Source organism: Triturus cristatus, chromosome 2_2 (genome assembly GCF_964204655.1).
Source record: "Triturus cristatus chromosome 2_2, aTriCri1.1, whole genome shotgun sequence".
Taxonomy (NCBI): Eukaryota; Metazoa; Chordata; class Amphibia; order Caudata; family Salamandridae; genus Triturus; species Triturus cristatus.
The window spans coordinates 507,843,015-507,868,788 of record NC_140582.1 but is presented as its reverse complement, the minus strand read 5'-3'; the positions used below and the strand labels follow the sequence as shown (position 1 = coordinate 507,868,788).

Below are 25,774 nucleotides of genomic sequence, written 5' to 3'. Positions count from 1 at the left end.
TCCCTGAGAGAGCTCCGCCGGCCGAGACAAAATACGTTCGCTCATCCACAAATATGGATGTCGACTTGCTGTTCTTCTAAATCTCGCACGTCGGCGCACTCGTGGCATGCGGCGGTGACGGCGCTTGCAATATCGATGCTGTGGAGCAACAATTCTCGTCCCGTAAGGTGGTGAGCGGCAGGCGAGTGGTGCGCTGTGGAGCCCTGACACGGCCGGCGCGTGCAATAGAGGTCCGGGTCTGAACTCGGGCCTGGGTGCGGTATTGGCACAAACGCGCTGAGGGGTGACACGCCGGGCCCAGATACGCATCGGAGGACTGGGCATCTACTGCCGTGGAGCAACACTAAGTGACCCAGCGCAGTCGGTGGTTGGAGCAGCAGGGACGGGGCGCGAAGGCGATCCTGCAGCGGAGGCCGCCATTTTTGTGACGGAGCTGAGCGGACTGGCCGAGGCGGGAGTGCGGCGATCGGCACACACGAGGTGAGCTGCAGCGAAGGATGTTCGGGACGTGGGACAGCTGACCCAGAGTGGCGGCTTGCCGGACATTGCAGAAGGTGGAGATCCGGCTCTGGGGGGGAGACCCGTCGGGGCAGTCCGGCTGTCTCATCATCGGTGGTGGCACGGTGGGCTCCTGGTGTAACACGTGGTGGGTTCTACGGCCTCTCCGGCTCCAGGCTAGAATCTGAGCATTATCTGTGGTGAATAGCGACGCCCTGTGCCTGCCTGAGGGGTCTTCATTGCTGGAATTTGCCGGAGTGCGTGGATGGGTTACACATGGTCATCGTGGGCCAGCTGTGATAATCTCACCATACTGCTCGTTGGGCTTCTCGGAAGGTGGAGCTGTCCAGGCACGTATTGCGGGTTCTGTGGTGCAAGAGAGGAACCGGACGCTCACTGCGGCCTGGGGACACCTAAGCAACTTTGCGACATGGGCAAACAGGACACAAAGCAGCCCAGACTAACTTTTGAACAGCGAAAATCGACTAGACAACTGGATCAAGATGGAGACACGGCCTCTGGGGGAGCAACGGAGAGTAGGCAAGAAGAGCATGGTGAAGACATGAGATCCCTCATGCTAGAAATGCGCTCTAGCCTGCGCACTATAGACGCAAAGCTGGACAACCTTACATCCCAGATGGAATCAGTGAAGACGCAGGTGGGAGTACATGAGCACCGATTAAATGTCCTCGAGAATAAACAGTCGGATTTCCACGACTTTCAGGTAGAGACAAAAGACCAGCTGTCACAAATGGATAGGCTACTAGGGGTGATCAGGGCAAAGAACGGGGATTTGGGGGCCAGATCGCGACGAAACAACGTGCGTGTCACGGGCGTTCCGGAGACCACAGCAATCACGAAAATGAAAGTGTACATCTCTGAGCTTTTGCGGGATCTGTTTGGGACACACCTGTCACCCCAGTTCACGGTGGAAAGGGCGCACTGCACCCTGGGGCCTCGGCCACCGGTGGGGGCGCCGTCGCGTCCTATACTGGTAAGGATTTTAAATTAGCAGGATCAAGATGCTATACTGCACCAGGCTCGCACAATGGGGTCCATACAGTATCCTTCTACCCGGATTTCACACCGGCGGTCCAGGCGGGAATTCTTGCCGGCGAAGCGGATTCTCATGCAATCTCAAATCCCCTACTCCTTGCTCTACCCTGCCAAACTGAAAGTATCTCATAATGGCTCCTCTCACTTTTTTACCGACGCCAAGTCCGCCTTGAAGTTCGCCAAGCATGTGGGAGGGAAGCCGAAAAAATCTAGCCCCCGACCCAGCGGGGCTACCGAAAACCAGCTAAGTGACAATGACTGAACCATGTGTGGTAGCCTGCCTCTGGCTGTACTGTTTGCTCAATTTTCATGAAGGGGGGGAATTTGCAGTTGGCCTCCGAGATGAGAGTGATACATTGACTTTGGTCTGATTTTGATATTGTTGTTGTCCCAACCTAAATATTTGTAGTCCGTTTGGAACTCAGTGTAGGACTAGCATTCGGAATTCTCTGATTGTATCTCTGTTATAGTATCGCACACACACTCTGCTCGCATTGTGGAGAGTAGAAGAGATGCTTGTTTTGATTGTAACCACAAGTTAAGGGTGGAAGTGAGAATAATATTTGAGCCATGGGGATGTTCCTGTTACGTCACATTGCAAGTCCAACCATTGTAGTATCTTGGCCACCCTGCACAAGTAGGGTTTACCGCTTGGCACTCCTTCGTCCCCATGGGAAATTTCCCGCGTGCTTTCGATTGTATGTTTTTCAAGGGGGGGGGGGTTTGCTTCAACCTAGTTGGGGGGTTGTTGTGGGTGGTTGGGTGGGGGTGGGGTTCAAGCTCGTTTGGTTTGGGGATGTGTGAATTCGTCATGGTGGGTACGATATACGTAAATGCGAAACACTCCATTTGACAAAGGGAAGCTCTGCTGCAATATATTTGACTGACATACACTACACGAGACTACCATAAATTGTCTGACTTGGAACATACGCGGCCTTAATGACTGTAGGAAGTCCCGCGTGGTACATGCCTATCTTGCAAGACACAACGTTGACATATGCCTGCTGCAAGAGACTCATCTCAGTACTCCGTCTGCGAGGCTCAGACATAACAGATGGGGGTCCTCATACTCCTCAGTATACTCTAATTACGCTAGAGGGGTGGCAGTTCTTATAAAGCGTGGGTTGGACTGGAGGGAACGCGAGGTTTACTCAGATACTGACGGGCGATACATCATACTCATGGGTTATTTGTGTGGCACGTTTCTCGCTCTGGTGGCACTGTATGGACCAAATGTATATTCGCCAGAGTTTTTCCAGGAAATTTAGGCAAAAGTCAGGGCCACGGGATGTACCACGTTCCTTTGGGGTGGCGATTTCAACGCCATACTTTATGATGAGTTGGATAGACAGGGCACGGCCAGGCAGCACCACACTGCGGCTAGTAAGGTCCTAAATACCCTGCTAGAGGATGGAGAGATGGTGGATATTTGGCGATTGCATAATCCATTGCTTAGGGAGGGTACGTGCTTCTCGGAACACCGCCGCGCTTGGTCTAGACTAGACTATTGGTTGTTGTCAAGAGATATGACCGGCTGGGTAGTGGAGGTCAGGCACCTGGCAAAAACAGTCTCAAACCACTCCCCCTGTCTTCTGACGTTATCCCTTCCCAATACTACAAGGGGGCAATTCACCTGGAGGCTTCCCCCAAGGGCGCTCCTGGATAAATCGTTCAAGGAAGAAATACGCACAGATATATCTGAATACTTTACACTGAACGCTGGGTCGGTGGGCATGGAGGCTGTCCTCTGGGAGGCCTTTAAGGTGGTTATCAGGGGGAAATGTATCTCCAGACAGGCAGGAGTCTTAAAGGCTATAAGAACCACCTTGGGCAATATTGAGTCTAAGATAAGAGTTGGAGACCCGCATACAGAGTGGCGGAGGCGCGGCCATACTTGCTGACCTAAAAAGCAAGCTGTTAGAATACGAGGAAGAAGCTCATAGAGAAGTAAAATTTTTAGGGAAATATGCTGAAGCATGCAGATACGGCGAGGGGGACAGACCGGGCCACACGCTTGCCGGCCTGCTTCGATCCCGGCAGGCTGCGGCATTTATTCCCGAACTAAACAGCGTAGATGGTAACAAGATAAGAGGCTCCCCAGCCATCTTGGGGGTGTTCTCCTCGTTCTACACGCAGCTATATAAAGCTAGGCTAGTAGAATTTCTTGATTCCGTGTTCCTGGCGTGGTTTAATGATAGACACCGGGAATACATGCATCTGCCATTTACAATAGAAGACGTGAAAAGTGTCATCATGGGCCTGCCCCAGGAAAAGGCACCGGGCTCGGACGGGCTAACTGCAGCATTCTACAAAGCATACGTGGAAGAACTTGCTCCCAGACTCCTGGCAGTTTTTGAGGAAGCACACGAAACAGGCATACTGCCTCCATCTATGCGTGAAGCCATTATAATCACTCTGCTTAAGCCGGGCAAACCTATTAATGAGCTAGACTCATACAGGCCATTATCACTTATAAATGTGGATGTTAAAATTCTGGCTAAATTGATAGCCAATAGGCTGCAGCCTATGCTTCCCATGATCGCCCTGCCAGATCAGTCGGGCTTCATTCCCGGCAGATCCACCTCCCATAACCTACGTACGGTATTTTCAGTGATACACTACCTCCACCCGGATGTGCAGGCGGCGTTAGCCTTTCTGGATGCCACTAAGGTGTTCAACACGCTCGAATGGCCGTATTTATTTAAAATTCTGGAAAGGATGGGCTTCGGCCCGCTGTTTCTCCGGTGGATAAAGTTGTTGTGCACTAGACCATCGGCCCAGGTGCGTGTTAATGGTATTATTTCAGACCCCCTCCCAATCACACGTGGCACACGTCAGGGATGTCCATTATCCTCATTATTATTCGCCATAGCAATGGAGCCTCTAGCTGCGTGGATTAGACAACATCACACAGATAAGGGGATTGGATTTAGCGCTCGAAGTTTGCTAATATCGCTTTACGCAGACGACGTCACACTGTACATTGCGGATCCAGAGCGTAACTTAGATGTGGTAATGAGGTAATTTATCAAATTTGGTGGTCTGTCAGTTTTATCTATCAACTGGAATAAGTCTGTGATTTTCCCCCTCACAGATAACACCAAGGTGGTCACCTCGGAGTTTCTGTTGAAGTGGGAGAATGACTCGGTAAAATACTTGGCTATCTGGATCAGCCACGATGTGCAAGAGCTCTGGAACCTTAACTTTGGCAGGGCTGTGAGTTGGTTGGAAGACAAAGTAGCATTGTGGAGAGGTCTTCCATTGTCGCTGGCGGGCAGAATTGTAGTGATCAAAATGGTCATCCTGCCTAAGTTCCTATATCTATTCGTGGATCTGCCACTCATACTCACTCAGTCATTCTTCAATGCGTTGCGGTCGTTACTGCTCTCGTTGGTGTGGGCGGGTGGGCAGGCTAGGGTATCGATATGAATTTATATGCGCTTTGTGCGCAGGCGCAATTTTTACAATATTGGGTCCACCAGACACATTTTCAGCCACATGTAGCAGTCAAAGAGGATGCGGTTGCTCCGGTGCCATTGCATGTGACAGTATATCAAAAACACAAACGCCCCTTGGATGGGGTGGATACTACCGAAACGCTCAGATGGGCATGGGAGGGACTGTGAAGAAGAGCAAAGATACCGGTAATGTACGCTCCCTTGATCCCAATTGCGCAGAACCTGCTCCTGCCTAGCATACGAGACGAGATAAATAAAAAAATTGTGCAGGCGATGAAACTCCTCACCTTTGCAGACCTATACCCAGGGGGGGTATTTAGGGAATACCCGAAGGCCACGGAAGGTGAAAGGGTTCCTTTCGGAGAAATATTTCTGTTCTACAGACTCCGAGCGGCTTGCCGTGAATTGCACGCTAGCTTCCCATCCCAGCCGCCAATATTAAATGCCCTGGAAAACCTGCTGACTACGCCATCACCACGGAGATTGATCACCCGCTTGTACACACGCATGCAAACTGACGCCCCCGCGGCGACTTCTGGAGCTCGCCCTCAATGGGACGCCGAATTACCCACACCTTTGTCTGATATTGAATGGGCCTACTGCTGCGCCCAGATGACGGAGCTCTCACCCAACTACAAACTTCGACTAATTAATTTAAAATTTTTACACCGCTATTATAGAACGCCCATTGGTTTACAGAGGATGGGATTAAGGGACGACGACTGCTGTTGGCGCTGTGGGGCGCCTGGGGCCTCGTTTCTCCACATGGCTTGGACATGTCCGGACGTTGCTGTGTACTGGACCAAAGTCTTTGAAACCATTAACCAGATCCTGGATGTACAGGTGCCCCCATCTCTGGTATTGGGCCTGTTGAGATTTGTTAAATACACACACATTAAAAAGCGTAGGCTACATGCACTGCTTTTGTTATTTGCTAAGCGACAGATTGCTATTGGTTGGGGGAAGCGCCGGAAACCCACTATCAAAGAATGGCTGAGAGAAGTCACATATGGCCAATCCCAATTGACGGTGTTCTGGGAACTTATGCCGCCTGCATCTAGGCCCAGGGAAATCTGGGAGCCGTTTCTAGACTGGGCCCGGGCGAAATCTACTGATTCTGCTCCAGCCGTGGGCGCTGACATCGTCATGATGCCTGGGGATCCCCCTGATTGAGTCAGGTAACTGTAAGCCCCTACTGTGATTAGTGGTGAAAAAGACGGCGTGTGGGGGGGATGCCCTCCCTGTTTTCTGGTCAGGACCAGCAGCACAGGCATAAAAACTGAAACAAATTGGATGTGGCGTCCCTGCTAACATTGAGTAGCTCGTACAGTATTTTGTGATTGATTTGATAAAATGCTTGTGTTTTCGCACTCCAGATATGTATATGGCTGTTTCAAAACCACGGTGACGTTCTGTCGCATACCCTGTATTGTATTTTTGTTTGTCGTTTTTGTTTTGTGAAAATTCAATAAATAAAAAAATATTAAAAAAATTAAAACCAGGGACAATGATGTTGGACGCTCTTCGGTACGTTCTTGATCTCCGATGTCAGAACAAGACTAGAACCCCTATCTGTGGCAGGAATTCGGAAATGATCCTGGACTCTTGGGGAGGTATATGGATTAAAAGTAACATAAGTATCCTATAACATATGTGGCTAAGGGTGGCATTCTGTGGAATGGGGACGGAATATGTTCAATCTGTCCACGCCGCAGACTGCATCATTGTGTTTTTTTTTTCTCGCCGCAGCACCATATCCCAATTTTCTTTCCCGCTTGATCCCCAGGGTTGAAATGGGACAGAACTGTGTCACTACTCGGGCACCCCCCCGCCAGTACTGTGGAAGGGGGCTGGCTGCGGTGCCTCTGGAGACAGCTACCCCAGAAGGTGAACCCTATTGGATTGGTTAAGGCTTTCCTCTTTTCTTTTTTGTATTACTTCTCATATTCTAGTTCCCATCTGGGACTTTCTACGTAGGTCAAGGAACTTTAGGAAAATTGTTGCCCTTACATGATCTGTGTACGGAACCTGAACTGTAAGCAATGGGAGGTATTGAGACAGACTTAAGTGTAGTGGAATTAGTAATATTTGTTTCTGGGGAGGGAGGGTACTTTTTCTCCGACAAGTTGGGGAGGTTTTTGTGGGTGGGGGCTCACATCTTCTTGTCTGCCCTTTTGAGGCATTAGATTCAGGGGGTAAGGGAACTTGTTGTCCGACCACTTGGGGAGGTTGGAGAGGAAGGGGGGAGGAGGGTACGGTAAATCCTTAAAAAGGTATAGTATGAGGCACTTGATGGAGACACCAACAGTGCAGGTCAGGTTTAGCCCCTGGGGAAGATACTCACCGACAGACTATGAAATAAGTCAGACATCCTGCTCATGGCAAGCAGCAGGGTATAAAGGGCTTTAGCCTTATAACTTGGAACATGAGAGGACTGGGTAACCCGCATAAACGCAGGCAAATACTAGCTTATCTAGAGAGGCATGACACCCACATCGCCATGCTACAAGAGACACATTTTGTAGCAAGGGCTCAGGCCAGGTTCACAAATCGCTGGGCGGAACATAGATGCATTTCCGCTTACCCCACATATGCCAGAGGCACAGCGATACTTATAAAACAGGACACACTGTATGTGGCATGGGGTCATTGCAGGACACATAGGGGTGATTCAGCATCATGTGGGGAAGACTAGCCACGTCACCTTCGTGTGCTGCTATGGTCCAAACGTAGATGAACCCTCTTTAACATTCTTTGGGGTAAGGTGCTTGATATAGGGTCCACATATGTTATTTGGGGGGGAGATTTCAATACCACGCTGGATCCTCAAAAGGATAGATCCAACCCTCAACCTCACCACTTTACAGCTATGCAGCGGCAATTACATAACGTAGTAAAGGAACACAATCTGATCGATACATGGAGGCATATCCATCCCCATTTAGAGGAGGGCACTCATTACTCTGCAGTACACTCTTCATGGGCCCAGCTTGATTACTGGATCATCTCGAAGGGTATGGCTCCCTGGGTAGCACAGGCCCCGCCTTAAGCGCATACCTTTTCGGACCATTCCCCTGTGCATATCACGCTCATTCCACCAGGAGACTGTATGCAATGTGCCGCTTGGCAACTCCACCCAACAGCATTACTGGATATCCCCATTAGAGAGGAGGTAGGGCAAGAAATACAAGACTTTTTCCATTGAAATGCCTGGTCGGTCCCTCGCATGGGAGGCCTTCAAGGTCACCATACGAGGCATATGTATTGCAAAGGTGGATGGGGGTGTTGCAAGACATACGTACAACTCTTAACCGCCTGGAAACGAAGTTAAAACACCTGGATAGAGAACTCTCAGTGCCCCTGTCTGGAGAAACAAAAAGGAATATCAGGGATAAAATGACTGAATATGGGAAAGCGGCAGAGAGGGAATCCCTTTTCCGCAGGAAGTACTTCCGGGCCCGCAGATATGGAGAGGGGGAGAGACCCGGGAAGACACTGGCAGAACAAATAGATACCCCCGCTTCTCCAACTATGTATTAGAGATACAGAAGGATAGGGACCCCACATATAAAATCAATCAATCGAGCGTTTGTTAAGCGTGGCTACGTTTGGACCATAGCAGCATACGAAGGTAGTAGTAAAGTTAGGAATCCTAACTTCACTACTACTAAATGCCTTTTGTGAATACCGAAAGTCATAAAGTTATGCCTTTTGTGAATACCGAAAGTCATAAAGTTAGGCTTTTTCTCAGTTTAGTATTAGTAAAGTTAGGAATCCTAACTTTACTACTACTAAATGCCTTTTGTGAATACCGAAAGCCGTAAAGTTAGTATTTTGTGTCAGATTACTTTTGTGAATTGAGCCCTCAGGGTCCAGATGGTTGAAGAGTGACGTGGTTTCAGCCTGGAGTCTTGTTCCATGATAAAAAGAGGACCAACCCACAGGTAATCCCTTCAATACCCTAAGAATGGGGTTAGGACAACTCAGGGGTCCCTCCCAGAGGAGGGGCTGGACAAAGAAGAGGATACTCCGGTGTCCTTTGTCCAGTTTCACGCAAGAGTGGGAGCCAAGGGCTCCCTGAACTGGCTCAAACTGGAGTATGCAAGGAGGGCACCAAATGTGCTCTTCAAAGAAGTCTGGCGGCACTGGCAAGCACCCCCACCCCAGCCCAATACACCAAGTCCTGTCTGGGAGGTGGACACATTTCCCTGTGACAGGAAACCTTTTGTTCTACCTTCCCCTGCTCGAGTTCAGCTCAGCAGCAGGAGGAGGGCAGAATCGTGTCTGGGGTCGGCAGCAGCACTAGCTTGCTGGCAGACCCTGGACAGCTGTTACTGAGACACTGGGGGCTTTCTGGAAGAGCCCCCCAATGCATGGAATCATACCTCCTACGCCATTAACGGTGTTGGGGTATGATTCCAACATGTTTGATACCAAACATGCCCAGGTTTAGCACAGCCACTATATAGTTAGCCATTGCGTAATGGCAAATGGCCGCTATAATGTATCAAAATGGCTGACCGCACTAACAAAGCCTGGAGAATCAACTCTGGGGTTTGTAGGGGTGACCTGCTCAGGCAGGGGAACTCACAAACTTATAACCTATCACCCTGCCTTCAGGATTAAAAGGCCTGCCTTAGGGGTGGCTTATAGGTTTTAGGTGTAGTTACCTCAGATATAAAGAAACCTATATCTGTTGTAAATGTTGCTAGCACTAGCTTACACAGGCTGCAATGGACACAGTTTGAGTGGTCTCTCATGGGCGGCATAATACAACTGCGGCCCATGGGAGACACCGGTATACCTATGCCCTGATTACCTCAGTACCATATACTAGGGCATACCTCTGCTGTTTGGAGCACCCTCTCGCTGTGAAGCTACCTGTGGCCAAAGAACCCTGCTATTCTCCGCTGACACCGCTAACCCCGCTGGTCGAGTCCCTCCCGCCGCCGCAGTTTCCAGCTCCTCGCGGCCGCAGTGGGGAGGGACGCTGGAACTACAACTCCCAGCATTCCCAGGGGCGGAAGTGACATCGTCGAGCAGCGCGTCTGGAGGCGCATAAATTAAAGCATAGCCCCGGTGGAGCGGGCATACCTCTGCTGTTTGGAGCACCCTCTCGCTGTGAAGCTACCTGTGGCCAAAGAACCCTGCTATTCTCCGCTGACACCGCTAACCCCGCTGGTCGAGTCCCTCCCGCCGCCGCAGTTTCCAGCTCCTCGCGGCCGCAGTGGGGAGGGACGCTGGAACTACAACTCCCAGCATTCCCAGGGGCGGAAGTGACATCGTCGAGCAGCGCGTCTGGAGGCGCATAAATTAAAGCATAGCCCCGGTGGAGCGGGCATACCTCTGCTGTTTGGAGCACCCTCTCGCTGTGAAGCTACCTGTGGCCAAAGAACCCTGCTATTCTCCGCTGACACCGCTAACCCCGCTGGTCGAGTCCCTCCCGCCGCCGCAGTTTCCAGCTCCTCGCGGCCGCAGTGGGGAGGGACGCTGGAACTACAACTCCCAGCATTCCCAGGGGCGGAAGTGACATCGTCGAGCAGCGCGTCTGGAGGCGCATAAATTAAAGCATAGCCCCGGTGGAGCGGGCATACCTCTGCTGTTTGGAGCACCCTCTCGCTGTGAAGCTACCTGTGGCCAAAGAACCCTGCTATTCTCCGCTGACACCGCTAACCCCGCTGGTCGAGTCCCTCCCGCCGCCGCAGTTTCCAGCTCCTCGCGGCCGCAGTGGGGAGGGACGCTGGAACTACAACTCCCAGCATTCCCAGGGGCGGAAGTGACATCGTCGAGCAGCGCGTCTGGAGGCGCATAAATTAAAGCATAGCCCCAGCTCCGCGGGACGCGAGCGGGACGCCGGGCGAAGCCCGGGCAAAGGGCGGGCCCTCTGTGGCCCTCAGTGACCGAGGTAGGCCGGGCTGGGCCCGGTCCCTTATTTCTCATTTGTATACATTGTAATTACTTGTCTGCATTCGTGCCCACTTGAGTAGAAGGGTAACTTGATGCAAGTACTGTGATAGCTATACTGCACCCTGGTCCTACCTGCTTTGCCAGGGACTGACTCAATTCCAGACTTTTATACGTTTTATATTGCTACATTTCTTTTTTATTACTGTGGAAAATGTCTAAAACTTTACGATCAGGAAGGGTAGTGGGAGAAAAACCTGCCCGGAAATTAACTACCATCCGCACAAGAAACAAGTCAGTAAACAACCCACCTTTGAAAGGACAATGTCAGTTATCTGAACTCTGGGATCTATCTGGTATAAAAAAAACTAAATGTGCGACTCTACATAATCCAGATACTAAAGCCCTGGAAGTACATGTACCAACTACCTCTGTGCCCCGATCTCCCCAGGTCCAGCAGGGGGCCCCCCAAACTATGGTAGGAGGGTCTCCCTTTCGGGACCCTACAGACGGGAAACTGACGATTATAAGTGAGCCAGTGCACATACCATCGATCCCTCAGTTACCCATGAATGACAGGCCGGGGGATGACCTGTCTGCACTATCCATTGATTTGGAACTATGGGGACGCTACGTAAGCCCTGCTAAAGTGGAATCTCTGGAGCAATTTAAAGCTCAGGGGGGAGCCACCCCATCAGGGTTAATGCTGTATAGTAGCACCCCGTCGCTAAATAGATATGAAATATCTGACTTGCTAAACTCCTCCAAGAGCCCCGACCTCAATCTCCTGGATAATATTTGCACTGCGGAAGCACGAGAAAAGTCGATCTCTGAGTCTATGATCGCGCTGGAACAACGCCTTGCTTCAATTTTGCTGCTTCTAGGGAAATTTGTAGGCAGCTCGGACTGTATCCTTGAATCAGTTACCCAGATCCTAAAGTTATTGCTGCAGAAAGTGCCGGATGCGAGTAAGGCCTTTCCCCCTAAGCCTGAACAATCTGTATCTGAGGGGAAATTCAAAGCCATTAGAAGCGAACTAGTTAGGAAAAATGAAGAGTCTTCTATGGTCCCTCATAAGGAGATGCCTCATACTGCAGCCTCTAACTGTATCAAGAATATAGTCCTGGAGATAGAGGAGGAGGATAAAGTCTTGCCAGGCCCCAAAACGGCTCAGGAATTATTTCCTATCTTTGTCCCGGATGGCGGAAAAGACCTCCTGGCCGACAAATCTGAGGTCAATGAAGAAAAGAGAAAATATGGTAAACAAAAAAGTACCAAAGCCAGTAAGAGGAAACCAATTCGAAAGTATAGAAAGAAGAAGCAACGGAGGATCATTTTCCAAAAATGCACAGAGACAAGGGAGAATGAAATAAGGAATGGGGAATCCTTATCTACTTCCTTAAAAGTGGACATGGATGTGAACTTAACCACTTCAACCTCAGTGGAGGAGGAAAATGAACAAGGCAGCTTGCCTTCCCAGGAAGATTTACCACAAATTGGGGGCTCTCTCCCAGGCTCTCCTTCTCGGAGTGCACTTGGAGGACCAATTTCTTATCCATCCGGGATTTTAAACCCTTTGGCCCCCCCCTTTGTGGTAACAATTGACTCTGAAAATTCTCGCCCTCCGGCCCGGCCTGTAAGTACGTCAAAGGCCCCTGTGGATGTGCGTGTACTAGATTTTGTTCCATTATTTGATACTGACCTCTTATTAAATAGAGCCTGGCTTCTCAAGCGTTTCAGTGAGGTTGAATGTCTCTACCACATTCAGTCCAGAGACATTGAACTGGTGACTCTGTTGGGTGGAAGTTGGGTTTTGAGTATTCGGGTGAAATTTTATTCCCCTATCATAACAAATTTGATACTAGAACAGGCTGAAAATTTTCAACGCTTAGGTATTGATATTCTACCTATCTCTACCCCAGGCAAGCCAAACTCTTTCGATAAGCAGGGGTTGAGGGGTGGTGAGCAAAACGGGGTAACCTCTCCTCTGAGAGACCTGAAAATTTGGGTTTCCAGGGGAAAACGCTCAGTATCGCACGTGAAGCCTCTCCCACTAGTTGAGAATTCCACACTCAATGATGACAATAACCGGTGGAATTGGCTCCATAGTGCATTATCAACAAAAAATAAGGATAACCCCAAATTGTTCCACCATCTTTAACCCAGCCTTAAACATAATCTCCTGGAACGCGGCCGGATTCCATAGCAGCCCGGAGAAAATGACCTTTTTATCCACTCTGGAGGCTGATATATTGTGCATCCAGGAAACATGGTGCATAGATAGGTTAACGCCTTTAAAAGATTTTTATGTTTTGGAAGTTCCGGCTGCGCCCTCTAAGAAAGGGCATGCTAGGGGGGGGCTCGCCTGTTTACTGTCAAATAAGTTTCAATGGAGATTTTCCCATTATATTGACTCCAGTAGACTTTTCCACACAATAACATTAGAAAATATGTTCCATGACAATGTAAAATACCCCATGGTAATTTTCAATGTGTATATTCCGCCTGAGGAATGTTTTAATGATAAATTGCAGCGGGTTCTCCAGTATATGGATAAGATAAAAAATTCACCTCCTTTTCCTGTAATCTTGCTTATCGGTGATTTGAATTGTAAAGTTTCAAACGCTAGTCTAAAACTCTTCAGGGATAAAGCTAAGGAGGAAGCACATTGCATCCCCCAGACGCTCTTCCCTGAAAACTTAAGGACAAATAAAAGGGGGAAGATCTTGTTAAAAGAACTAGCGATCGGGGATGGTATTATCTTAAATGGAAGATTTCCATCTGACGTCCCCGCAAATTATACCCATAAATCCCCCTTTGGGTCATCAATTTTGGACTATGCTATCGCCAGCTACAGTCTGTTTCCCCAGATTCTTGACTTAAAGATCACACCCACGACTCTGAGCGACCACAGTATATTGTTACTATCAATTTCGTTAAATTCTATGAATACGGCATCCTGGTCGCTAAATGGCAGGGAGGCTACCTTCCACTCGACATCTGGAAGATGCTTCTGGAATAATGCTGCCATTAATGGGGTGCAGGAGCTACTGACCGATACCCTTAGGGAAATAGAAGAGTGGAACGGAAATGAAATAGTTTGTTTTGAGGAATTCATGGTAAAGATTCTATTGAATGCTAAAAAAACTGTCCCCCCTAGGAAAAAAGGAGAGGTAGTTCCTCTGACTCTCCGTAATCTGAATAGGGAATTAAACAAATTAATCCGTGCACAGTACGTTGAAAGGGTACCGGAACGTGGGAAAGATATCGCTAGGTTAAAAAGAAAGAGAAGCAGACTCAAGCTAAAAATTAAAAGGGACAGGGAGGATGAAGTATGGATTAAATTAAGGGAATCTGCTGCTTATGGCAACATTAAAGATTTTTGGGCAATAATCGGGAAAGGATGTGGTACACGCCACTCCCCTACTCCCATAGCTATACCAGAAGATCTATGGTCCTCTCATATCCGAGAATTATATGCAGGGAACGGGACCACAGGTGTGGATAACTTCATGTACGCTGCCCCTGATGACTCGGTCTTCTTTCCCTCTGAGAAGGAAATCGAGTTGGCTATAAAAAATATGCGATCCTCTGGGGCCATGGGACCGGATGAGCTTCCGATGACGGTCCTAAAACAAGACCCTTTAACCTGGAGTAAAATCTTGTACCCCCTGTTTAGGGCATGCCATCTTTCCAAACGTGTCCCTGCATCGTGGAGAGGAAGCATTCTGGTCCCTATCTTCAAAAAGGGAGCAAGGGACAGCCCCAGTAACTATCGAATGATTGCGCTCCTCGACTCCATCGGAAAGGTCTTTGCGAAATGCCTCCTGAGATCTCTTTCTGATTGGGTCGAGGAGCGCAACATCTTGCCGTTGGAACAGACTGGCTTCCGAAGGGAACATGGCACTCTGGACAACCTGACTGCCCTTCAGGTTATTACTGATAAATATGTCCAGGTGAGAGGGGGTGTTGTATACGCCGCCTTCATTGATTTCTCCACAGCGTTCGATAAAGTAGATCGGGGAACGCTGTGGAGAAAATTGGCGACGCTGGGTGTCCCTACTCCCCTGCTGGAATTGGTGCGGGCTCTGCACACTGAGACCTGGTGCAGGGTCTTAATGGGGGGCGAAAGGGGGCTGTCGGCCAAAATACCATCTCAGAATGGCCTTAAACAGGGCTGCTTATTGGCGCCCCTGTTGTTTTCCCTATACACAACTGACCTCCCTGCTGCTGTGTCCCATAGTGAGGGGATCGCACCGTTGATAGGAGGGGTGCCAATAGCCTGTCTGATGTATGCCGATGATGTGTTATTGCTTGACTTAACTCCCGTGGGTCTGGCAAATCGGCTTCAGGCTCTTCAGGACTTTGCTGGGGAGCATTATATGAAGATCAATATTAATAAAAGTAAAGTGATGTGTATTGCTGGTAGGAAGAAATGCCGCTCGACAAATTTTGGTTGGGCTATTGGAGGGCTTAGATTGGAGGTCGTAACTTGTTATACCTTTTTAGGGAAAATATTCTCGGCCAATATGAGCGAGAATCTTCATATAGAGCATTGCTCTCGCAAAGCTCTTGCCCATGGCAATGGGTTAAAGTCCCTATACCTGGCAACGGGGAAAAGACATTTTTCTAGCCTTCTAGAAGTATTTAGAGCTAAAATCCCCGCAACCATCTTGTATGGTATAGAAATAATAGAGATAAAATATTGGGACTTTTGCCACAAGACTGAGGGAAAACTCCTAAGATCCCTCTCGACTCTTAACAATGCCTGTCCACTGGCTGCCTGCAGGCTGGATTTCGGACTCAGGAGTGCCTGGGTTCAGGGGCTGTGCGCCTTAATAAGGTGGGTAGCCAGCTTAGCCAGAGCGAGAGAAGGAACCCTGCGAGTTTTACTCAAAAATGAACTTTTGGGCAATTTTAAGGAGTTCTCTAAACTTGTTAGTAATTTTAGAGGGGCTGTGAAAATCCTTAGACTGGATGAAAGCGCTCTTTTCTCCTATTCTCCCACGCAGTTAAAGCAGGTCCTTAAGGAGGCTTCGTGGGAGTATTGTTTTCTATCCGACAAAAAAACAGTTGGAGATAAAAGGAATGTGGAGCCGCTGATCTCCTCCTATAGGTTGAAACAGCCCCAACCGTATGCCCTGTGGAACTTGCCACATGGGATACGTAGGTTTTGGTTTTTATTACGTTATGACTTAATCCCTCTTAACGTGTTGCTGTCCAAATGGCATGGCACTTCACCGTTGTGCAATCTATGTAAATTAAATAACCAGGACTGTATGCATGTACTTTTGATTTGTCCTATGTTACGTAGCTTGCGCAAGCGATGGCTTAAAGTAATCTGTCTACGCCTCAGCATTGTCACTTTACAAGATTTTCTTCATGCACTTTATTGCCCACCAAATGAAATGTTCTGTGCTTATGTTTTTAACTTTTTCAAAGGATTTTTAGCTATTTATTAAATTTTCTGGAAGATTGTGCCGGCCCGGCCTTGTGGGACTGATGGCTTGCAGTGTACCTATTACGGTTCGAATACTATGTTTTATAATTCTTGTACTTTTGATGACTGTGTTGCTTTGTCTGTACATGTTTATGTGGCCCTCTTTGAGAGCCAAACATAATAAATAAATTAATTAATTAATACTAGGGACTTACAGGGTTACACCAGTAGCAATTTGTGGAGGTACAAATGTATTTACCAAGCCTGATTTTGGGAGAAAGCACAGTGACTGGGGTCCTGATAAGCAGGATTTCATTCAGACTAGTGACTAGTCAAAAAAAACATACTGACACCAGCAATCATGAAAGCAGATCCTACATTCCTCTTCCAATGCCTCAAATACTTCCATGGACTTCCATAAGGTTGGCCCTTGATAAGTAGACAGAAGGCTAGGAATAATTTAAGACTAGGGTCTCATGGTGGCAACACTAGTGAACCTAGGGTCAGAGAGCAATCTTTTGATACTAGGAACCTGAGCAGGATAGTCCCTTCTTACCAGGAGGAGGATGATATCCATAAATGGATAACTGCCTTGGAGAGGGATTGTAAGGTACAGAAGGTCCCTCAAGGGCAGTGGGAGGCTATCCTGTGGCCCTCCTTTGCTAGCAAAGGCCGAAAAACTTCTCACTGTAAAAAAGAGGAAGATGCTGACAACTATGCAGTCTTGAAGAGTGCCCTCTTAAATGGGTTTGGTTTAACCACTGAGCAATACAGGGTTAAATTCAAGGCCACACAGAAGGCACACACCCAAGACTTTGTTGATTTTGTAGACAGTGCTATTAAGGCTCTGGAAGGTTGGCTTCATAGACGTAATGTGCATGACTATGAGGGATTGTACAAGTTATTTATGAAGGAGCACATTCTTAATAACTGGTCAAATCAGCAGCTGCACCAGTACCTGGTGGACTCTGATTTGAACTCGCCCCAAGAATTGGGAAAGAAGGCAGGTAAATGGGTCTGCACCAGGGTGAAGCAGAAAAGCAATGGTGGTAAAGGTAACCAGAAGAAGCAAGATTCTTCTAAGGCCCAAGAGAAGGGTGGGAAGAAAGGTAAAGACAAAAAGTAGTCTTAACAAGGTCCCCAGAAATCTTCCTCTGGGGGTGGGTCCCAAAACTCCTCTTCCTCTAGCAAGATTCCTTGGTGTTACCTGTTTAAGGAGAAAGGCCACAGAGCAAGGGATGACAATTGCTCTGAAGCTAACACCAAAGAGCCTACTACTACTGCCCCTAAGGCTACTAGCATCCCCGTCACCAGTACAAGTAGTAGTAGTGCCCCCAAGGAATTAGTTGGTTAACCTTGGGTCCTGAAGTGGGTTCTTGCCTAGTCAGAACACCCACTCAGACTGTCCTTGTCTGTAACTAGAGAATGGAGCTTGCCACTTTACTTGTAAGTCCCACAAACTTGAGCAAGTACAGGCAGCAGTCTCTGATTAATGGTCAGGAAGCTGTGGCATACGGCGACACAGGGTCCAGTGTCACTATGGTGACAGAGAAACGTGTCTCCCCTGACCAGATCATACTTGGTCAACTTTACCAAGTGACTAATGCAAGCAATGTCAGGACTGACCATTCCTTGGCACTTGTAAATCTCGGCTGTGGGAGGGTTACCTGGCCCTGCAAGAGTTGTGGTTTCCTCAGACCTACCTATCTGTTGGGCAATGATTTAGAAAATTCAGCCTGGTCTGAAGTGGAGTTCTTTAGTTGCTGTTCTTTTATTACTGGGATAGGGGGGGATTACCATGTTCTATGTTGTTACTAAGGTCTCTTGTTCCATTATAGCATGGTATTTTGTTAGGAATGTTAGTGTTTGACGTTTAGTCAGTTGCAGCTTGTACTTGGAGGATGAGGTTTCATTGGATGTGAACTGCAATAAAGAAACCTACTACAAGGCCAGTGTGTGTCCTCATTCTTACTGAAGGACATATTTACCTCAAACACCCATGAGAGACCACTCCAACTGTGACTACAGGCTTGCCATTGCAGCCTGTGTAAGCTGGTGCTAGCACCAGTTACAACAAATATGTTTCTTTCACTATGAAGTCACTAAACTTAAAACCTATAAGTGACCCCTAAGGCATGCCTTTCAATTCTGAAGGCAGAGTGCTGGGTTATAAGTATGTGCATGCCCCTGCCTTATCAGGTCATCCCTACAAACCCCAGAGTCGATTCTTCAAGCTTTGTAAGTGCGGTCAGCCATTTTGATAAATATAGAGGCCATCTGTCACTATGCGATGGCTAACTATATTGTGGCTGTGCCGAACCTGAGCATGTTTGGTATCAAACATGTTGAAATCATACCCCAACACCGTTACCGGTGTTGGAGGTATGATTTCATGCACTGGGGGGCTCCTACGGGAAGCCCCCAGTACTCCCAGCAAAAGCCTTCAACAGTCTGCCTGCAAGCTAGTGCTGCTACCGACCCTAGACACGATTCTGAACTCCTGCTGCTGAGCTCAAGCAGAGTAAGGTAGAACAATAGGTTTCCTGTCACAGGGAGGTGTGGTCACCTCCCAGACAGGAATTGGTGTATTGGGCTGGGGTGGGTGCGCTTGCCAGCGCCACTAGACTGTTTGAATAGCACATTTTGTGCCCTCCTTTCATACACTGGTTTGAGCCAGTTCAGGGAGCCCTTGGCTGCCGCTCTGGTGCAAAACTAGACAAAGGGCATGGGAATATCCTCCCTTCTGTTCAGCCCCTCCTCTGGTAGTGACCCCTGAGTCGTCCTAACCCCCTTCATTGGGTATGAAAGGGGTTACCTGTGGGTGGGTCCTCAGAGTCGTCGTGGGATAAGACTCAAGCCTGAAACCACATCACTCTTAAACCGTCTGGACACTTGGACTTCACCTGGAACCAAGACTGCATCACAGAAGACTCCTGCTGCTCCTGGTCTCGCTGTTCTGCTAGTCTTCTTCATCTTCTGTGTCTGTTAATCATCCAGGATCTTCAACAGACCAGTGGGCATAAAGAACTCCCAAAGTAATCCCCCTTCGAGTGAATGAGTCACTCCCCTGCATCTGCACGGATGGGGTGACTCTTCAACCTTCTGCCTTCCACGGGGTTTCTTCAGGGTCCACTGTGAAGGGTCCTTCTTCTTCAAAACTGCAACCGCGACTTTCCTGTTGACTTCTAGTGAGTATGCAGCTGTGTTTCCACTCTGCACACAGCCTCTGTGGGGTTCCTGGGTACTTACCTTGGGTGGTTTCTAGTGTCCCCAGCTCTTCGGAGTCTCCTGGTCCAAGTCCCGACTTCGGTTGCAGTTCACATTCCACTTTTTTTAGTATATGATTTGGTCTCCCCCTGGAGACCACTGTGTATTATGCTTACTTACCTGTTGGCAATTGAAGTATTGTTGTCTATTTGTGTTGATATATCTGGGTAGAAAATATATCAATGTGTTAGTGAGTGTTGTGTAATAAATAGACATATTTTTATATATACACTGTGTGGTTCTTTTTTGTTAACCTACACTTCATGATTAGATCTGGCAAAACAAGCTGCTTAACACTTCTTCTGGATAAGCCTGAGGGCTGCTCTCAACAGCTACCACTTAGAGAGTTTTCTATCGTTGTCTAAGACCACTAAAATCACCATAAAATCACCATTAGGGTTGTCTGGATTAGTGCAAGGTGCTTCACTTAAATAAATGTGCAACATACACTGAGCCAGCGTCCTACTGGTCCTATTCAGCAAACTATGACGCAGATCGAATTTGCTGCTCTGCTCTGAACATAGACTTACCCTTCTTTGACAAGAACAAATATGTTTTAGCTAAAGAACAGCTAAATAGCAAATCTATGTTGCGCAATTGTATGTACTCTAACCATACTCCTTTGGATATAAAGTTGCCAATGCAATGTGCTTTTCCCGAAGAAGACAGGAATGTCTCTAGGATGTAATTGAAGAGTTGTATATAGTTTAAGTAATTTGTAGTATTAACTGTGTTGAACAATTTTTCCATGGTAATACTCTTGAATTATTGATGCTTTATTTACTGTTAAGCTGGACTTGGAGGCTTAAAACATGGGCCAAAGTTTTGACAAACATCACTCAAAAAAGGAATGCATTATTTCTATGATCTATACTTGTACTAGGTAATCGTTTAGCAGTGCTGGCTTAGCATTCTGTCCGTAAATGGTAATCAGAAACTGAAAATTCTATTTACAAAAGGTGCCTTTTGATATTCTCATCTAGCTGAGTATGGCTTCAGAAATCACTCGCACTAAAAGAGAGAATGTGCTTTTTCAGAAAGCAAGTGTGCGTGCTCTAAAATTCTACATTCAATTAGTATAGATTATCATTATTCATGAGTATTTTGAATTTGGAAATTTCAAGTACTTTTTCAAGCAAGCTTTGAAGTGAATATGTATTTTAAGGCACAAATATTGCCAATTGGGTAAGCCACATCCTTCATCAGACTTCTCCCTGAGCACTCTTCTCACCATCCACTCTAGCCTATTATTGAGCATTTCTGGGATTCCATATGAATATTTTGGAGCATTCATTACTTGTATATAATTGTATGTGATTAATCGTAGTCTGATTAGTATTGGGTTCCAATTTTATTATTGTTATATTCATTTTGGATTTTTCATTTCAGTTTAATCTGATATAAATGTTTGATATTTTTATTATTTTCTTTTGTGTTTTATTAGTATATTATTGCTATCTTATGTATCATTCTTTTTTACTTATTTACAAGAGTGGATCCCCAGAACCCGCTTTATGTTTTATATTAAATATAAAATTTTCTTAAGCTATATTTTTTAAATGTAATACTTTCTTTATGATTATATGTCTGTCCCCATTTCTCGTTTCTCTTAACTGTATTCTTTCCTGTTTCGTATTGACCTCTACAATTTTATTATGTTATACCCTGTCCTCAAGTTAATGTATTTTCTGACTCGGTGTATTTGTTTTCCTTGCATATCTACCTAGAGATTTTGTTTCCAAGGGTCATTATACTGAGATAAACATATATCAACGACTCCACTACAAGATCTTTTCACAAACGTGTGGAGAATACATATTTTCATAGAAATAAAACACGATATTGTTAAATCTTTAGGCATCTCACCAATCAATTTAAAATGTTAATAGGACAACAAAGAGGGTGCAGAATTGCTTTGGAAACTTTATAGCACCTCTGTGTGTTTGTCAAGTGACAACTAATAATCATTCAGATTCTATGTATCTGTCTTGATAAGTGTTTTACAATAAATCACCAGTGTGCCTGTGTTGGTAAACATGAGCTTAGGCCTATATTTTAAATTTGGCAGTGTAGCACTCCTGATATATCTCCTGATTGCCTCTAATCCAATGGGGGACACAGCCAACTCCTATTCATAACAGGCCACCAAAGCAACCTAGAGTTGAATACCTGACTAGTGGAAGCAACTAAGACCTCTTGAGTTCGGTTCAGCACTTTTTAAGGAGAGAGAGAGACATGTTGTATTAAGGAAAATTAATAAATATGCATTACGATAGCCCTAGGTTGATGAAATTGGTCCAGTTGGTTAGGAAATGTAGCCTTAGATCTTGCTCTAGGGTGACCCCTATGCGATCTAAGAAACGTGCTGGGTTTGTGTTTCGAGATTATGTTAAAAAGTTCAGTCTCTGCTACTTCATACAAAATAGACCTAATGTTATATGATTTTCTGCACAATATGTAACCAGAAGTGCTAGGGGAGGCAGCTTAAGGAAGGCTATAATGTTTTTGAGTTTTGAATAAAAACAGGTCAATTCCTTGCATTTATTCTCTGAGTCATCCATTATGGCTTAGTATGTCCTTATTGAGCCTCCAGATGTCCTCATCAGATTTCATTCCCCCTTGTTCTACATGTGAACTTTAACACTTACCTCTTAAAGCTGCAAGACAGGAAAATCTGAGCATCACAGTACTAAATGTCAAGCTCTGCATCCATGAAGTCATAGACTGGATGGGGCACCAGAGACCCCAAACTACAGAATGACAAGTACAAGACCAAGTAAGACTATGGTAGTTCAGACTTCTGTGTATCTACCTTTTGATGAGTTAAGCAAGTACCCTTCCCCAGCTCAAGAAATTAGTAATGTAGTTCCTAAGCTGAACAAAGAATCTGCAGTTAAGGCAGTGTCTTCAGTCCCCCTTTATTATAAGAGGGCGTAAGTAAGATCTTGCATTTACCTACACAAGAGTGCTGGACCGAAGACATTTCTGTCATAATAAAGAACACGCCTTTATGGTAAGATTTGTTTATGCGCTGTTCTAGGTATTTAATGTCCACATTTGATTTAATCCAAAAACTTGCAGCTTGCCTTTTACGAAAGTATATGGCTGTGATCGTGACTCTCCGCTATCAGCCTACATTGGTATTTTGGTTGGATAATGCAAATTAAAGCTCTATGAATCATTTATTGTGTTAGCTACACCTTGTCTTCCTATGTATCCAGCCTTATAGTGTCCACTTATTTTAAATACTGCTATTTGAGAAGCTTCTCTTTTTTTTGTAAATTGTTTCTTCGATGGACTACCTGTTTATGTAAAAATGCACAAAACCTGCTTTTTGAGCTGTAATATAGCAAGCTTGTTTATCGTGCTTTCCACTCCAAGTATAGGGAACCATTTGGTGAAATCACACTTTGAAATTGTTTGTTTATAGTACGCACAGTAAACAGAGTATGAATATCACAGGGTATATATTTTTATCAATTAAATGTATGTTATTTCACTGCTGTGCTATAGATCCTGACACCAACAGGCTTTAGGATCATTACTTTTTCCCAGGAGCTCAGTAAAATATTTTGTTAGTCCTACTGCAAAAATACTCTATGGAATTCCTTGAGTGTCACTACTATCCATATTGCCTTGTGGTTAAATCACTTGAATAATATTGTTTTCATTTTTTATGCAAAACATATATAGCCATATTAATCATAAAAGTTGTAAACCAAATCCCCCAAAAAGATTCATTATTATCAACAATTATCTATATTATCCTTTCAGCTAAACTGTGTAATATACTTCTTAGCTGTAACTTTAGTGGTGAAGTGGCACACTGAATCCATGCATGGATAGAAAAAAAATAATGTATCAATTTGTATGTGGTAGGATAGCAAATAATGTCAATGTTAAGCCATGGAGAGAAAAGCCAAGTACATTTGCTTCAATGCATTATCTTTTTATGCCTTAAACAACATACAGTAAGGTCTGAAACGACTGTGAAAAGGAGCTTACTGTGTACAAATTTGGCATTGTTTGCCTTTGTTTAAGAAGTTTCCCGCATGCAAAATATATATGTCTTCCTCTGTAACAACACCAGCAATTCAGTAATTAATAGAAAGTTTATCTGTGTCCTCTTTTGCCTATTTTTGGTTTGTTGGGAACAAATCTCAAATTTAACTGTGTTTTTGACACAAACTACACGCAATATATTGTACAATGTATAAGCAAATTGCAAGCATCTTCTTTGTATATATGTAAACATTGCAGCAAGCTCCTCATCTATTGAAGAGATAACACAAACCATGAGATATCGTTTACATGCTTAAGTCTCACTCATACACAAAGGCGCAATGTAATTAATTGTGTACTGTATCTTCTTGTTCATTCTTGGCTGCATCTTTGGACCTTTCATAGTCTGCTTCTTAGGCACTTAATAAAACTAAGTGGATAAAATCATACTAAATGCCTTTCATGCATGAGGATGCGCCTACACTCACAGCAGCTCTGCACCCAAATTTATAACTCTGTAGTAAGAAAATCTGTTGCCTGTATTCCATATCTCTTTTACAGTTTCTATTTTTCTTGTGCATTTGTCTAGATCTCTTCAAAGTTTACCATCTTTCATTAAAATCCACAGGTACAGACGCTGACCTTGTCACTAACGGGCAGGAATCACAACTTGGTAAGTGATTTGATCCATCAGAAAACCTTAATCACAGGATTGTCCACAGCTGGATTTAATACCTAAGCATTCACAGTCTATATGCTAGGACTACTTTTACATAAGTGTTGTATGCAAATCCAGAGCTTCAAAATTGCTATTGCTATCGTTATTGCTATTGAACTGCAATTTTTTGCCATTTCTTTAAAATGGCAAAGTTGGCTTTCATAAATATGTTTTACCAATCAGTTAATTGAGTCATTCATTATAGGTGAAAGAACATAGCTGCCAGTTGATATTGAATTACCTACTTATGTGTTGTCTTAGGCCCTGAGTGGCACATGGAAGTATGGCCTGCAGTAGGTAATTTAATGAAATACAAATGTGATCAACTTCTGTGATGACTGTTCCATAATAATGCATGCACAAGGAGATGATGGACGGAGCGCTGAAACTTTTCAGACACTCACCCCCAGTCACAGATCTGGGTTGAATCCATCATCATTCTTTAGTTCACTTCGCCACCCGAGTTCCGATACAGCTATATGCAAATCAGTCTTGACCCTGTACCTCATGGGAACAGTCCAGCCCGAACTGCCAAGCCATGTCTTCCCTGGACCGGAAATAAGCATCCTGGGACCAGTTTCGGGCTAACAGCCCTCATCAGCCAGGCTAGCTTGAATCCAGTGGCAAAGTGAGCAAGGGACACACGTCTGGTATACCCTGCCAACTTAGGGCGAACAAAGCAAACACAAGGAGATGATGGACGGAGTGCTGAAACTTTTCAGACACTCACCCCCAGTCACAGATCTGGGTTGAATCCATCATCATTCTTTAGTTCACTTCGCCACCCCAGTTCCAACACAGCTATATGCAAATCAGTCTTGACCCTGTACCTCATGGGAACAGTCCAGACCAAACTGCCAAACCATGTCTTCCCTGGACTGGAAGCAAGCATCCTAGGACCGGTTTCGGTCTAACAGCCCTCATCAGCCAGGCTAGCTTGAATCCAGTGGCAAAGTGAGCAAGGGACACATGTCTGGGTGTACCCTGCCAAATTAGGGCGAACAAAGCAAACACAAGGAGATGATGGACGGAGTGCTGAAACTTTTCAGACACTCACCCCCAGTCACAGATCTGGGTTGAATCCATCATCATTCTTTAGCTTACTTCGCCACCCCAGTTCCAACACAGCTATATGCAAATCAGTCTTGACCCTGTACCTCATGGGAACAGTCCAGACCAAACTGCCAAACCATGTCTTCCCTGGACCGGAAGCAAGCATCCTAGGACCGGTTTCGGTCTAACAGCCCTCATCAGCCAGGCTAGCTTGAATCCAGTGGCAAAGTGAGCAAGGGACCCACGTCTGGGCATACTCTGCCAACTTAGGGCGAACAAAGCAAACACAAGCATATAGCTGTGTCTGAACTGGGGTGGCGAAGTGAGCTAAACCCAGATCTGTGACTGGGGGTGAAAGTCTGAAAAGGTTCAGCG

The 25,774-nt window shown here is 46.1% G+C and overlaps 1 protein-coding gene across 2 annotated transcripts in view; it reads left to right on the top strand.

Annotated features, from left to right (window-relative positions):
- The window catches only part of TTC29 (tetratricopeptide repeat domain 29), a 1,075,828-nt gene that overhangs the window by 962,328 nt on the left and 87,726 nt on the right, over nucleotides 1–25,774 (top strand). Inside the window, exon 14 of one of the 2 annotated variants that reach the window (XM_085643267.1) lies at nucleotides 24,257–24,301. The exons of the other annotated variant lie outside the window; for it this stretch is intronic. Coding sequence (XP_085499393.1) covers nucleotides 24,257–24,301 — 45 coding nt within the window. The remainder of the gene's footprint in view (nucleotides 1–24,256; nucleotides 24,302–25,774) is intronic. 2 annotated transcript variants of the gene reach the window in all.